At 45.0% G+C, this 13,622-nt stretch overlaps 1 protein-coding gene across 3 annotated transcripts in view; it reads right to left on the bottom strand.

Annotated features, from left to right (window-relative positions):
* LOC146207283 (midasin) overlaps positions 1–13,622 on the bottom strand; it is a 261,721-nt gene that overhangs the window by 137,384 nt on the left and 110,715 nt on the right. For all 3 annotated transcript variants that reach the window (XM_084581249.1, XM_084581150.1, XM_084581196.1), the window contains exons 25-27: positions 10,907–11,029; positions 8,676–8,975; positions 1,661–1,837 (exon numbers count right to left, since the gene is read on the bottom strand). In XM_084581249.1, the coding sequence (XP_084437375.1) occupies positions 1,661–1,837; positions 8,676–8,975; positions 10,907–11,029 (600 nt within the window). The remainder of the gene's footprint in view (positions 1–1,660; positions 1,838–8,675; positions 8,976–10,906; positions 11,030–13,622) is intronic.

Below are 13,622 nucleotides of genomic sequence, written 5' to 3'. Positions count from 1 at the left end.
TCCACTGCAGTCATACATGTAAACGAAGTATACTATAATAAGTTGAACCTCATTATAAGAGACACGATGTAACAGACAGTAGGGAATAAGAGAGATTTTTCACCCACAAGGTTGGTCACATCTTTCCCATCAAGCAGACCTCTTTTGTAACAAAAGCTGGGTATGAAGCACATTTGGTAATAAAAGACATCTCCAAATTTGGTATATAAGCCTGCTTGTAATGGATATATTTACTTCAAATATGGGAGTTCCCCACAAATCAGTGTCCGTGCTTTAGGGAGACCAGGAAAAATATGGATCACTCAAGTGGTATTAAATGGATGGCTCAGTGCAGTACATCGGCGATGGTCTGTTCAAATGTGACTGCTGCTATTTAAAGGGCTTTTAGCATCCCAACAAGGAGGAGGTATAGACAAACCGCAGAAGCATGTGGCAGAAGCAAATGTATTGCACTTCGCACAGCGCATTTTTCTGCTCTCGCCCCTCTTGTGAAAAGAAGCTGCAAAATTGGAAAATGGGCCCCAAACCAGTTCATGTAGCCCACATGTTGTGCCTCAGCAAGCAGACATCACATGACCAATGCTGCCACTCTGTAGAGTATGCCTTCAGTGTTGCATTAAAAGCTGACTTGGTTAATTAATGGTGGGACACAAAGATAGTCCATTCACACATGAAACCCTAAGCCCCATCCCCCTACTCCTCAAATAGTGGCAGTTGTAGTTGCCTAGTCAATGTGGTTGCATGCCACTAGTAAGCAGGTGTGCTCTTTGTCATCGGCAGTGTCGTTGTTGGCTCCTGCCATTATAATTAAGTGCCTGGTTTGCTGCAAAAGCAAGTCTGCTCTGTGAAAGAAGTGTTAAGTTTTTTCAATTTGATACTTTGCTAATCGTAAAACACCATTTATCAAAATATTTCTTCAGTTTCATCCAGTTATTAGGGCTAACTGTAGTTTTCTGCAACAAATTGACATAAGGTAGCTTGGTAGCATATACGCAACTGCAGTGCATTGACAGCCATGAACAGTTCTTAGAAATGCTACTCCAAGCACACAAAATTAAACAGCGCTTTTACCGCTAATAGACTAGCGCTATACGCTTGCAGCCTTGCACTGTGAATGCCTTACTGGGAGGCCACATCAAAGAAAAAAAATCAACTGCTCTCCAGTACGTGTCTGTTATAAAGGGGTTCAACTTGGTGAAGCAAATTTGCCAAGTCACATTTTGCATGCATTCCAAACAAATTTTCAAGAAAAGAGCACATAACCCATGAAAAATGTCAACACCCATTACTGCCAAAGCTTAAAGAGACACAGTGAACATAAATTGCAGTAGTGTGGAAAAATGAACTATCCTGGCACGAACTGTTTTGATAGTGTACAGCTGCAAAAGCCAGCTATTCTATTCTATGTAAGTCAGTGAATACAAAAGCCTTTCCAGGCTAATCATTGCTGACAAAAGCAAAAAAAAAAGCAATCTAAAATGTTTAAAATTCTACTTGATGACAACGATGGTCATTACAAACCAGAATGCCAGAAAACAGTGCCAGCATTCTACAATCTCATCCACAGCATGGAATTGGTTGAGAGAGGACTGTTATCTTCATTCATGCATTGTTTTAGAGCACAGTGTTCACTTCAATGGCAAAAGTTCTTAGCACCAACCCTGCTTCGATCTTCGCGGGTGCGCATGCGTGCAGCATAGACTAGCCCGACGTGGGCTCCCGGCTCTGGGGGGCCTCTCTCCATGAGGCAGGCCCAGCGAGAAATGTCCCGCAGGTTGAACTCCCAGGGGCTTCCAGAAAGAGCCCAGAGCCTCTGGTGCTGCACCTGGTCAGCAAGCTAGAAACACGATGAGGAAGGGGGAATTAGAGACTCCTGCCTGGGAAGCAAACTCATCAACCATGATCAGGCGAGATTATGTAACAGCATTACATGTGGAGCATGCTTATCAGGGTCAAAAGTGACAGCAATATAAAAAATTGCTAGTTTCCCAATTATGCCTTCTTGCTGCACGTGACTTTTATGCAGAAATTCTACACTGTACATAGCGCCGATAAATGACGCTGCACAATGTTTCAGTAAGGAATCCCCAGATCTCCTGCCGACTATAGCATCTGCACTGCAAGCGAAATTATTTCTTAATAGAGGCGTAGGCTGCACGCATACGCAGAATTCTGAATACTTCAGGACTAGCATTTGATATTCGATTCAATTCAGTCAAACACTGCACTGTCACTATTCGAAACATTCAAAGCCATAAAGTTATTAATTAAATTATTACCTTGTAGCTCACTAAACTGGCAGCAAAACATTGGAGCATTTTGGAGCGCAAGTTACCTTGCTATTTCCCCATGAAAGTGACAGCCAGCTCGCAGCAAAAGCTCACACACAATAATGCACTGGCAGCTGCTAGCAGTGATCCTCCCGTTTTAGATCCCCGTATGCCTCTACGCCTGTGCACAAAAGTAGCATGGCTAGTGGGGGGTTAGAAGAGGGGGCGAAGATGTGGCCTGCATGAGCTGATGCAGTTGTTTCAAGGCTCAATTTCTTTCAGTATACGAAGAAACTGTGAATCTTAGGTTATCGTAGTCAAGGAAGAATGTGCAACAAAAGCATAAGGCTCAAAGCCAAGTCATGCAACTATACTGCCTACAGGGCAGCATGTGTGCTGTGGCCCTTAGCAGCACTTCAGTTTTCAAGATTTCACATCCTGAAATAGCATCTGGATGGCTAAGGCCGATCAAAGGGCTTGCAGTCTGGCAAAATCAGTATGTGGGGACAAAGCAGCTGCATGTCTTCCTGAAAACAATGTTTCAGGCAGCATTCCACAACCGACACTGTATCCTCATGTGTCAAGAGAAAGCGTGGAAGGGATGGGGGTCCCACTTGCATTGGAGGTGAAGTTACAACTCTTGTTTCCATTTTTCGAGCCATCTTGCTGCATTTTGCCAGCAAGGCCTCGCATGACTATCAAATGATTGCTGATGTCACTCCTGTAAGGCCCTTAAATAACGGCACAGAATTAGAAACTCCGATTACAGTGGCAACTGTGGAGGCATCTACTATGGCATTAGCTTTCCTGCCCAAAACTCACTGGCACACACATAAGAAAGTACAGGAGGTATTCACTGAGGCTGTACTACCAGACGGCGCGAGCATCGTCACGCCTTGCCCACCATGCGCATAGTACCAGATTCGGTGTCAGGTGCCTCTCGTACATTAAATGTGATCCGTACAATTTTATCAAGAGTTTAAATACTTCCACATCCACTTTTCTTTGTGGAGCCCTTTGTGCACATGGAGTCTGCAGCGGTATTTTTCTGCTTCGGGACAGAACAACACTGCCTGTTCGTCTTGCAACTAAGCATCAACCCGTGCAACAGCTCAACAGCAAAAGTTGCCAGCTGCGTATTGCATGCAATAAGACTTGCAGCTCATCAAATCGGTTAAGGGGGGACACTGGTCTTAGAGCTATTTTCATTATTTTAAAGCCAATCCTGATAAAATCATACCCTCTTGTTCAGATTTTTATGCTGATTTCAAAAATGTAACTTGTTTTTCTCTATGTCAGTTAATTCCCGAGATAATAATATTAATTATTCATTTAATTAGTACTTCCGCGCAAAAAAAACGCCTCTATAAAACATCATTTTTAATGCATGGCGGTACAGTACAATGACCAAAGAGTGCAATGATCAAAGCAGTTTTTCCATTTTACCCTTATTAGCAATTTTGCTGCACTTTGAAAGTTGTCCTTCAAGACGTGCCTATCATGCTTCAATTAACTTGGCAAAATAAAAAATTTTTGAAGCTTGAATAAAGAATTCTGTTTCGATCATTGCATTCACTGCACCTTCAGCTTTATGTAGAAAAAGGAATTACATCTCTATCTGTCCTAGATGCAGAGATATCGACGAACTAAACCAGCCAAGTGTCCAAAATTTGAGTTTTGAGAAAATGGGAAAAAACAAACTAGGCACAATTTATTCAAAATTTCGAAAAGATATATGCATATTTACACTTGCAGACAGCTAATATGCACCAGGCATGTAATCTGACTGCTTGGGCTGACTAGAATGCCGCTTTTTCAGTGCCCGATGCATGTTTTCCGCAGAGGCACGCTTGCGTACTGATTCGGCTGTTCGGCGCCTGTCCTTCTCAGCCATCCTCCTGATATTCTGGACGCCAGGGTTCATATTTAGCTCACTCAGTATTTTTGAGCATGCTTGTAGGTTTCCTGCATTGAAGCGGACAACAGCCTCTGCAACAGCTGCTTGAACGGAGAACAGTGACGCATGGCGCTCCTTTGGTGCGAGTGACCATATTAGGGAGTGCAAGCTTTCATTACTGTTCTGGGTTTTTCCCTGCTGGCACCGCTCCAGCAGCTTTGGGTCTGCCAAACGCTCATAAATAGGCAAAAGTGCTTTGCACACATGTGGTGGCAAACTGTATCTGTGCTTGGGAGCAGGCTCTCCCTTGGCTGCAGCAGCATTCTGGCGGCACCACGAGTTTGCGCCTGTCGGGCAGAGGGTGTGATTTGACACGGTATCATTGGAGGTTACGTGATGATAGGTAGCCATCACTGCCTTATGCATTGCCCCAACATCTCCAGCATGGGACTTCAGGGCCCAGCTGTAATACGATGTCAACTTGGTGACAAGGTCGCCTGTCAGCTTTCCTTTGCCACTCAAGCTCTCTTTTGCATCACCTTTATGCTTGGCAATTGCATTGCATAGGGCCGTTCCCATCCGCTTCTGCACATGGTTTGTGCAATCTTCTTTGCTGATTTCGATGTAGCCGTACACAGCTGATTCTTGCAATGCAAGAAATGTGCGGCTATCGCCGTCTGAGAGCATGGTCGTGTACCTAAGGCCATGTTTCTCCAGTGACCTTTCGAACAAAACAAGTCCGGCCTGAACTTCCATTTCACCGGACTTTTTGTCCGTGTTCTTTTGGCACAAGTGGCTTTCTTTCCACGCCTCATAGGACGGGTCACCTTCTTTGGGCCCACGCTCACACCCAGCACAAAAGTTACTGAAAACTACATAGTCAAGTACCAGTCCAGTAAAAAGTTCTACTACGGCGCCGACACCGATGTGGGATGAATGACCCCGGGTCATCCATGAACCATCGAAAGAGACAGAAATGTTCCCGGGGTTGTCAAGGTTCAACTCGTTATAGAGTTGCCGAACAGAACGGGCGCTGTCTTTCAACACTCCTTCGGCTGCGCGTGTTGCTGCGGGCGTCAGCTTACTCTTTACGTAGTCCTGCCACGTTTTCGTGTGCAGGCCACGATGAGATATGTTCATCGCCGCAAACACATCATTCAGCGCCGTTTGCCTATGTCCGGTACTTTGCATCGCGCGTGCAGCAAGGATATTCACGGCAAACGGATTTATCTTCTGGCTGCCTTGCACGCGCGGCGAACTCCATGCCGATGAAATGTCCCCGCAAATCACGCACGCGAGAGAGAGTTTAACGGCTAGACCATATTCACGATTTCCTTTTGAAATATGGACATCCCCGCCACACACTTTACATTTCACAGCAGACAACAGTTCGTTCAGCGACTCCAAACTCACAACAGTGAACGTCGTATCGTCCGCACGGCAACCGCCGGTCGCGTCAAGAAGACGGGCGTCAGAAGTGGCGATGAAATCCGCTTTCCTCTTCGTCGCTGCGGTTGAACCCAGCTCCTGCAGCATTCCTTCGGCTTTTCTTTTCTTTTCAATCAAGTCCGAAGGCTGCAGCATCGTCGTGTCGTGGCGGACGCGTCCGCTGGGCATAGGCGCCGCCGAGCTCGCTAGGCCTATTTCGGCCGCGGGGACTTCTTGACTTGCCGCTGGCTCCTGCACATCCTCGGAGCTTTCGGGTGCCGCAGGACGGTTGTTGTTGTTGTTGTTGTTCTCCTCTAATGTGATGGCACATACCCACATAGGGGGATCGGCCAAGAATTGGGGTACAGAGATATTAGATTTTGAGATGTATAACTACATCGGAAAAAAAAAAATAATAATAAATGCTAGGGAATAGAGAAGGAAATGTAGATATGATAAACCAAAATATATAATAGTAAATACTAACGCACGCAGTAAGAGAATAGTAAGATTTATATGTACAGAATAAAACTTCAAATCATATTAGTCAGGTAGACGTTTTGTTTCTATTAAGAAGTTTTGAATGGCGTTGAAAACATACCTGTGGCTGTACCCAAGCATGGTGGCACCGAACGATAATAAAATTTGGCTGCTCAAATTAAGACCCAGCTGTTGTAACGGCTTCTCTAAGTACCGTTTTCTCATCATGGTAAAACGGCGGCAAAATATCAAGAAATGGTCTATTGTTTCCGGTTCCCCGCAGAATGCGCAGACAGGAGAAAGCGCCAAACCAGACCTGTGCATATAGAAATTTAGGGGCGGAATACGACAGCGTAGCCTTGTTAGAGAGACCTCAGTCTGCCTCGATTGACATGATTTCCTATTCCACGAATACTTGAGGTGCAGGTAGTCATCCGAGGATAAAATAGATCCAGACTGCGTGCTTAATAAGGCACGCCGCCGAAATCTTGCTGCTGTTATGTACGCTGTTGCCGGGAGGATGGGCAATACAGGGCCGTTCAGAGAATCTTTGGCTAGTCTGTCTGCAATCTCATTGGCTGTCACATTGCTGTGTCCTGGTACCCACACTATATGTATGAGCCTCAAATGTGAGGGGAGCAATGAAAGAAAGGTGTTTAAAATTTGCGAATCCATATTCGAAGAAAGTGACAAGCACAAAGAATAAGAGTCTGTAATTACAGCCACTGTTGAGTATGTTGTGTCTAGTTTGCGCAGAGCAAGCACCACCGCCAGCAACTCCGCCTGGAAAATTGGAGTAAAATCCGGAAGACGGACTGAAAAAGCCCAGTCTAAAAGCGGACAGTATATTCCAACGCCGGCTTTTTCATTAAATTGAGAAGCATCCGTTGCTATTGTTATGCTAACTGGAAGACTTTGTAAATGATCTTCTAATAATCCATTTAAAATGTGAGGTGCTAAGTGTTTCCGAAGGACGGTTCCGAAAGTTGTCGCCGCGCGCACTCTTCTTCTTTTTGCCGAATTTGTGGCGCGAGCGGAATTTACTGAGGGGCATCGTCTCGCCTCGGTCTCGACTCAGAACAAAATGGCGTCTCGGACGCTTTCAACGGCTGCTGGCCCGCCGCAAGCAGACGACGTGCGATAGAATCAGCCAATCGGATGGCTCAGTTGCAGTCACGTGCGCTCAGCAGCGAATCAGATGCCGCGTTTTCGTTTTTCTTTGTGGTTATTTTTCTCAGTGGCCATTGAAGGCAGACAAGCGCTAGCGGCGGGAAATTGAAACCCAGAAAGCGCTCTTTCAAACGAGCCTAACATGGCCGAGATCGGTCCGGCGGAACGGCAGTTGCGCGCAACGAAAAATGTGCCGTTTTATCGTCTGCTGCTGCGCAAATTCAGCCCGCGCGATGATTTCAATTCGTTATTATGCTGAAAATACTGACTTCTGGAAGAAGAAAATTGGTGAACTTGTAGATTAATAGCCACAGATTCCAAAAATGCCATTTTCAGAAAATCGGTTTTTTGGTCATTTTTTGGTCCCAAAGACCCGTGTCCCCCCTTAACTGTTAGCTGCCACTGATGCAGGACACAGCTTGAAGAGGCAGCGCATTATTAATTGCCCCAATTCCAAAACTAGCATAGCCGCAAAACGGGTTTCTAGTGACGGTAGTTAGCAAAGTGCCGATCAAAGCTTTAACAAGCACTGTTCCAGCAGTAAAGTAAGGCGTCTCATTTGTTTATTAGAGTAACAGAAGGTCGAGCAAATACTGTCACGTGCTTGCAGCGCACACGGCACACCCAGTGAGAAAGTTTTGCAAATTTAGTGTAGGCAACGTAGCACATAACCTGGAACTTAGGTTTGCAACAACACGATGGCCAGCAATAGCCCATAATACCGCTGTAACACATCATTGAAAGTCGACAGGGGCGACAGTTTGTGCTAGATTAGCAAACAGACATGTTGCAATTTCCTCACCTCTAAAAACGGCATGCCGGCCATCGACACCCTCACGCACGTATGGCTCTCGCTTGCTTGCCAAAAAACAAACACTTTCATGAATTTGTGCATTTTTATTTCTTCACCTGTTGCAAAACTTAAGACCGCACTTCATAAGACAGGCCCCGATGTTAGTGAATTCAACGCAAGGCAGTGATCCTATAGTAAGCGTCACACCACGACAAAGGCACCGCAGTCGTGCGAGCCGATGTTTCTACAATGTTGAGCCTTTTATCGGGACTGCCATTTTTATTGTTCCACGCAGTCCACGGATGTATCCACCCACTTGAGCACTTTTTGCTAACGCATGCAGACATTTCGAGAAGACGCGGAAGGAGCACCCCACGGATCATGAGTTATATATGCTGCGGCTGGTTGCAGCGCCTGCCTGCACACACGACCACACACAAGGCGAGTGCTGTGCCGGCCGCTAGCGCCCCTTGCGAATGACATCACGTGAATACCTCCTATACATCCACAGGTTTCGTTCAGAATGTTTGGTGCCTTTTGTTTACCACATATGCTGCATCAATTTCGGTGTCATCGTTCTGCAACTGTATGCAACAGTTCCCGGAGGCTGTCAGGAAACCCCATATAAAGCACTCACCTCCTGGTTGAAAAGCACCATGCAGCGGAGTGTGTCTTCGGGCAGTGCAGGATGCAGGTGCCGCGCTAGTGTGAGCAGATCATCCCTGCTGAGGGGCTCCAGGCCCAGCTGGACAAAGCGGTTGAGGAATGAGCGGGGCAGGCCACGCCGTGCTCCCCCTTGCCTGTGTGGATTTTGGCAGCCGAAAAACCTTGAACGGCCCACCGTAAAGCTGCGATTCAGCTCAGGCACAAACACTTCTCCCCGGTGATCGAGACAGGCATTGAGCCCTTCAAGGACACTCTGGGACGCCAGGTTGAGCTGCAACCAATGCAATAGCTTGAAGTTAACAGAACAACAATTTGCAATATGGCACAAATAGCTTTGCATGGAAGTATAAGTACAGCTTTCATACCATTGTTCAGCATGCACAAATTTACTGCAGGGAAATTGGGACCACAATGCGTTCGAAATCAAATCATTTCTATAAGGAAATGCTGGTTTGCTATTCCACAGGCCTTCGACAAGCTTTGTAACAAACCAACAGACAGTGGTAGAAAAGATACAATTGGAAGGCAACTTTAGTTTGCTTGGCTGCAAGGACCATGGTCAGTTGGCATACATGACATGCTGAATGAAATAGAACTAGCTCAGAAAAAACACAAGTTTTCAATAAGTGTCTCAAACACCCCTGTGGCATCAAATGTTGATGTCTGAGACGGAATGTCACTGCAAAACAAAGTGCATGTACACCCCTGTGCAAAAGTGGAAAGTCCGTGTGAACCACTGAAGTTATTACATTTCTATATAAGAAGATGCACCTAACAAATCTGCTTGGCCAAGATGTCAAGCATATCAAAGAGGATACCCTATGAATAAATAAGAAATAACTGCTTCACCGCCAGAAAAAGCTGGTGTGCAGTTTCGTCAAAACACGTGGTCTCTCCACTTTTGCACAAGGGTGTCCACCAAACGAAATTTTGTGGTTCCATCGCCCCTATTACTGCCCATGGGTTTTACACAGAAAAGATCCATGCTAGTATTAACACACTGAAATATCCATAGCAGTCTTGAAAACAAATTACGTTCAGGAAAAATGACTTCAGGGACATGTATGTGCTTCTGTATCTAGAGTGTCAGTGCACTGTTCAGCGAGCAAGATTTATCTGCATGAACATGCATTTTCCCATTCAAAACAAGTTCAAAGAAAACTCGAATCATGGAATTATGAAAGCATAGAGAAACCAAACAAGGATGATAAAATCTCCAGTTAACTTCGTAAGAATAAAATTTCACAACATAGAAATTTGGCTCTTGGAATACAAAGGATCCTTCAAAACATCTCACAAACCACTGAAGGGGAAAAACCTCTATTTGAGGTGAAAGTGGTCAGTTATGTGAGTGGTGAGGACTTGAACATATAGTTTTCATTTCACTGCCATTTCACTCCTTGATTACATAGCCAGCCCACGATGCGTTTGGTTGCTGCTGCCACCGCTGCGGCCTCTTGGGAAAGTCCTCCAGCACAGTGAAATCCTCCAGTTAGAACCAAATGAAATGGGTGCATGCTGCACCTTGCGACATTTATTCAGCAAATGCAAGCATATGTGTACAAATGGGAAGTGAGGTAATCGGGCTCACAGGTGTGCAGACTTTTCCTGTCCTTATAACGAGCATTTTGGGAACAGAAACATGTAATTGTAATGTGTCCCTTTGGAGCACAAGCAGCATGTTGCATTCTGCACCAATTTTAGGCAAGGTTGCGAGAGCTGCACTTAGCCTTCCATCTGCATTGAGCAGATACTCGAGCCATCGAGTAGACGTGCCCAGAACCATGTTTGCAAACCTTGGTCATACTTGCCCAGTAGGCACAGAACATCATTGCATTTTCATTTGCCATACACTCTACACCAGCCATTTGGACCGTGCCTGCTTTCACGTGCGCGTTCCAGTCTGTGCCTCGGAACATACACTACTCAACTGTTCGAGCTCACAGCACAAGTTTTCCTGGGTTTTGCTTCGAGCCAGTAATGAAATTTTGTTACTAAAAGATACTCTGTTACACTGAAGCTAAAAATACATGATTTTTTATGGAGTCAAAGATGTGAAAACCAAAATACTTTGCTACATAGAGAGTTACGCTACATTTAGATTAGTTACATCCGTGCAGACCATGACTCCAGTTTGGAAGGAAACGCCATACATAAATAGAGAAAAACATATTATGTGTTTTGCATGCAGAGTACACTCACTTCATCCAGCAGGACCCAGTGACCCTCGCGCAGGGCTCGCAGCAGTGGCCCATCTCTCCAGGCAAACTGCCCCACTCCTTGGCCTTCCACAGGCAGGTCAGCACCAAACAGGTCAGAAATGTCCTAACATTCAAAAACGGCCAGAATTTAGGTTAAACGGTCATCACGCCTGCACCTGAAATCTGCCAACTTAGTTGATCTGCAGTATCATGCAATGACTCCAATACAATGCAGTGCCGCTAACTGTTTGAGCAAAGCCAAAGACGTGACTTAACATCACAACTGTCCAGTTATAGAAAGAAGGCAGCACCAAACGGGTAGATGCGCCCCTTAAGACAAGAGGGTCTTATAAAATGCTTTCATTAATGAAGTAACAAATATGATGCTCCAAATATGCCAGTTAGCTTCATACAGAGCAATTCCTTGTAGACATACATACTATATTATGTAACTTTTTGACATGAGCATTCACAAAATGCCTTGTTAGGAAGTCGCCAAAATGCATGCCTTTGTGACATCAAAGAACAAAATACAGGAGAAAAAAATGCAGATATCAAATTTTTGGTTGTCAAGTAAATGTGAATAATAAAAATTGGGCCCAAACAAACCTAATCGAATACAGAGCAATCCACTTATAACGACACCAGATATAACAATATGTAGCTTATACAGGTCAAATTCTTGGATTTATGAGTTTTCCCATTGAAACCATATATACCGATAGATTATCGGCGGTATATCGAATAAAATGATAGCTTCATCACCGACGGGTAGATATGTGCCCCGAAAATTTGTCTGAATATTTGATAAAAAATAAAATACTAAGAACAGAATGACATGAAAACTCTACACTAGTGGCAAAAACGGAAATCTGTGAGGGCCATTGAGTGCGGTTAGGAAATGAGCACTCTCAAAATCGAAAATCGCTGCCTGCAGATAGGTAAAAGGGTGTGGCCGTAGCGTCATCGCCATCGCCGATTGTGCGTTCGTGGAAGACGGCACAGATCACGATGACAGCGCAATAGCTTTTGAGAGGAAACAGCAGTCCAGCAGATTCATTTAAATTTCTGGCAGGGTCAAGGTTGGAAGCCTCGCAAAAAAATACTCTCGCACTCTACATTTGCATTTGCATTCTACGATTTTAATGATAATTAAGGCTGGGAATGTCCTGCAGTTCATCCAGTCGCTGATCGGTTCCATGCATGCAAAAAGGACTGCTGCCAGCGTACGCGCTACTGGAAGCGATGCTCACATCGACTGTCAAGCTAAAACTACTGCTCAAGCATGTGCGAATTTCTGACATTTTTTAAGCATGCTTAAGTTATTTTGTAATGAAGTGTTTAGTGCTGTTTACTATGATTTACATTGTTCCACCCGATTCACTCATTGCTGGTAAGTAGGCAAGCCTACATGCATGGACAAATGTGACTGTGTGCTTTTTGTTTGTTTTTCCTTTTCTTTGCCAGTTCAGATATGATGATCGTTTATAACAATTGAAATTTCTAGTTTCTTTTTAATACCGTAATAAGCGGACTGCACTGTGCTTTCGAATACTTTCAGATATTGGTAGAAGTAACTCAAACTACAGACAAATATTTTTCCACAATGCACAGCAGTGAAAAGAAACAGGTACTGCAAACAATTTTATTTTTGCTCATCCTCAGCATATTTACTATACACTTAATCCCAGATATATTAACGCCTCCTCGATAATTTTGCGTGCATGGAGCCGGGTTGGTCGAGCATGCTTGGATGGGTGCTAGAACCGCTAACGCTGTAAAGTCGTGACAAGGTGTGGTAAGACGTGTCCACTTGAAAGTGGCCTTTGGTTTGACATGCCGTTTTCAAAGCGACACTGCTGTCTTAAGAGAAAAGTTGGCGCTCGGTGCACCAGTCATCGTGTGCAGTGTAGTCAGTCTCGCTAACTGAAGTCTTGTGGTGGCACTCGCGTGGTCTGCTTCGTTGCTGAAGGTGATGCAGAAATCAACCGTGCAATATTTTAGCTTAGTTATTATTGCGTTCAAGATTTAGCAGCAGCAGAATCGGACCTCTTATGATTGCTGATAGCTTTTTCTAAAGCATTGTCTGCTGCAGCTTCGATGCTAGCCCAACTCCAATGGCACTTATGCTGCGAGATGCAAACAGTGCAGGCTCTGGTGTGCTGATCTGGCCCTAGCGAGTATGCTCTTCGTTTCAATGCCTGGAGCAACTTGCTGCTCAGCACACATGCGTTTCGCAGGTTAGTGCACTGTGGCAAGCAATGTGCTGCTAGTATATGGATGGGCAGTATGTCTATCATGGGTACATCACATTCACGCTTCTGGGTTACAATGAAGCTCATCTGTTGGCACATTTATTGTATCAAATTTTCGATATATCGGACTGTTTCATGATCTCTTTCGAGTTCAATTATCCAAGTTTAACAGTGAGACCACCGAAACGGAGTGACGCGTGCCATCGACATGCAAGCAAAAACGCTTGCGATTTCTGCCGCGGCGACACAGAAACCTTGTTTTGAGCTGCCGCGGTGGCTCGAGCGGCGAGAGGGACGCAGTTCCAACAAGTTTGAAATTTTTCGCTCTGTCGCTGCCGCTCGTCGCCGAGATCGCTTGATCGCTTGCATGTGAGCGAGCTGGCCTTTACGCATTTTTTTTTTTTTTTTCAAATTCTCGGATGCAAAAGTGGAGGGTGGGTTCATTATGCGAGTGGGTTGATT

Source organism: Amblyomma maculatum, chromosome 1 (assembly GCF_055883805.1).
Source record: "Amblyomma maculatum isolate TAMU_Amacu chromosome 1, ASM5588380v1, whole genome shotgun sequence".
Lineage (NCBI taxonomy): Eukaryota > Metazoa > Arthropoda > Arachnida > Ixodida > Ixodidae > Amblyomma > Amblyomma maculatum.
The sequence above is the reverse complement of the archived record's forward strand: the minus strand, read 5'-3'. Positions and strand labels throughout refer to the sequence as shown.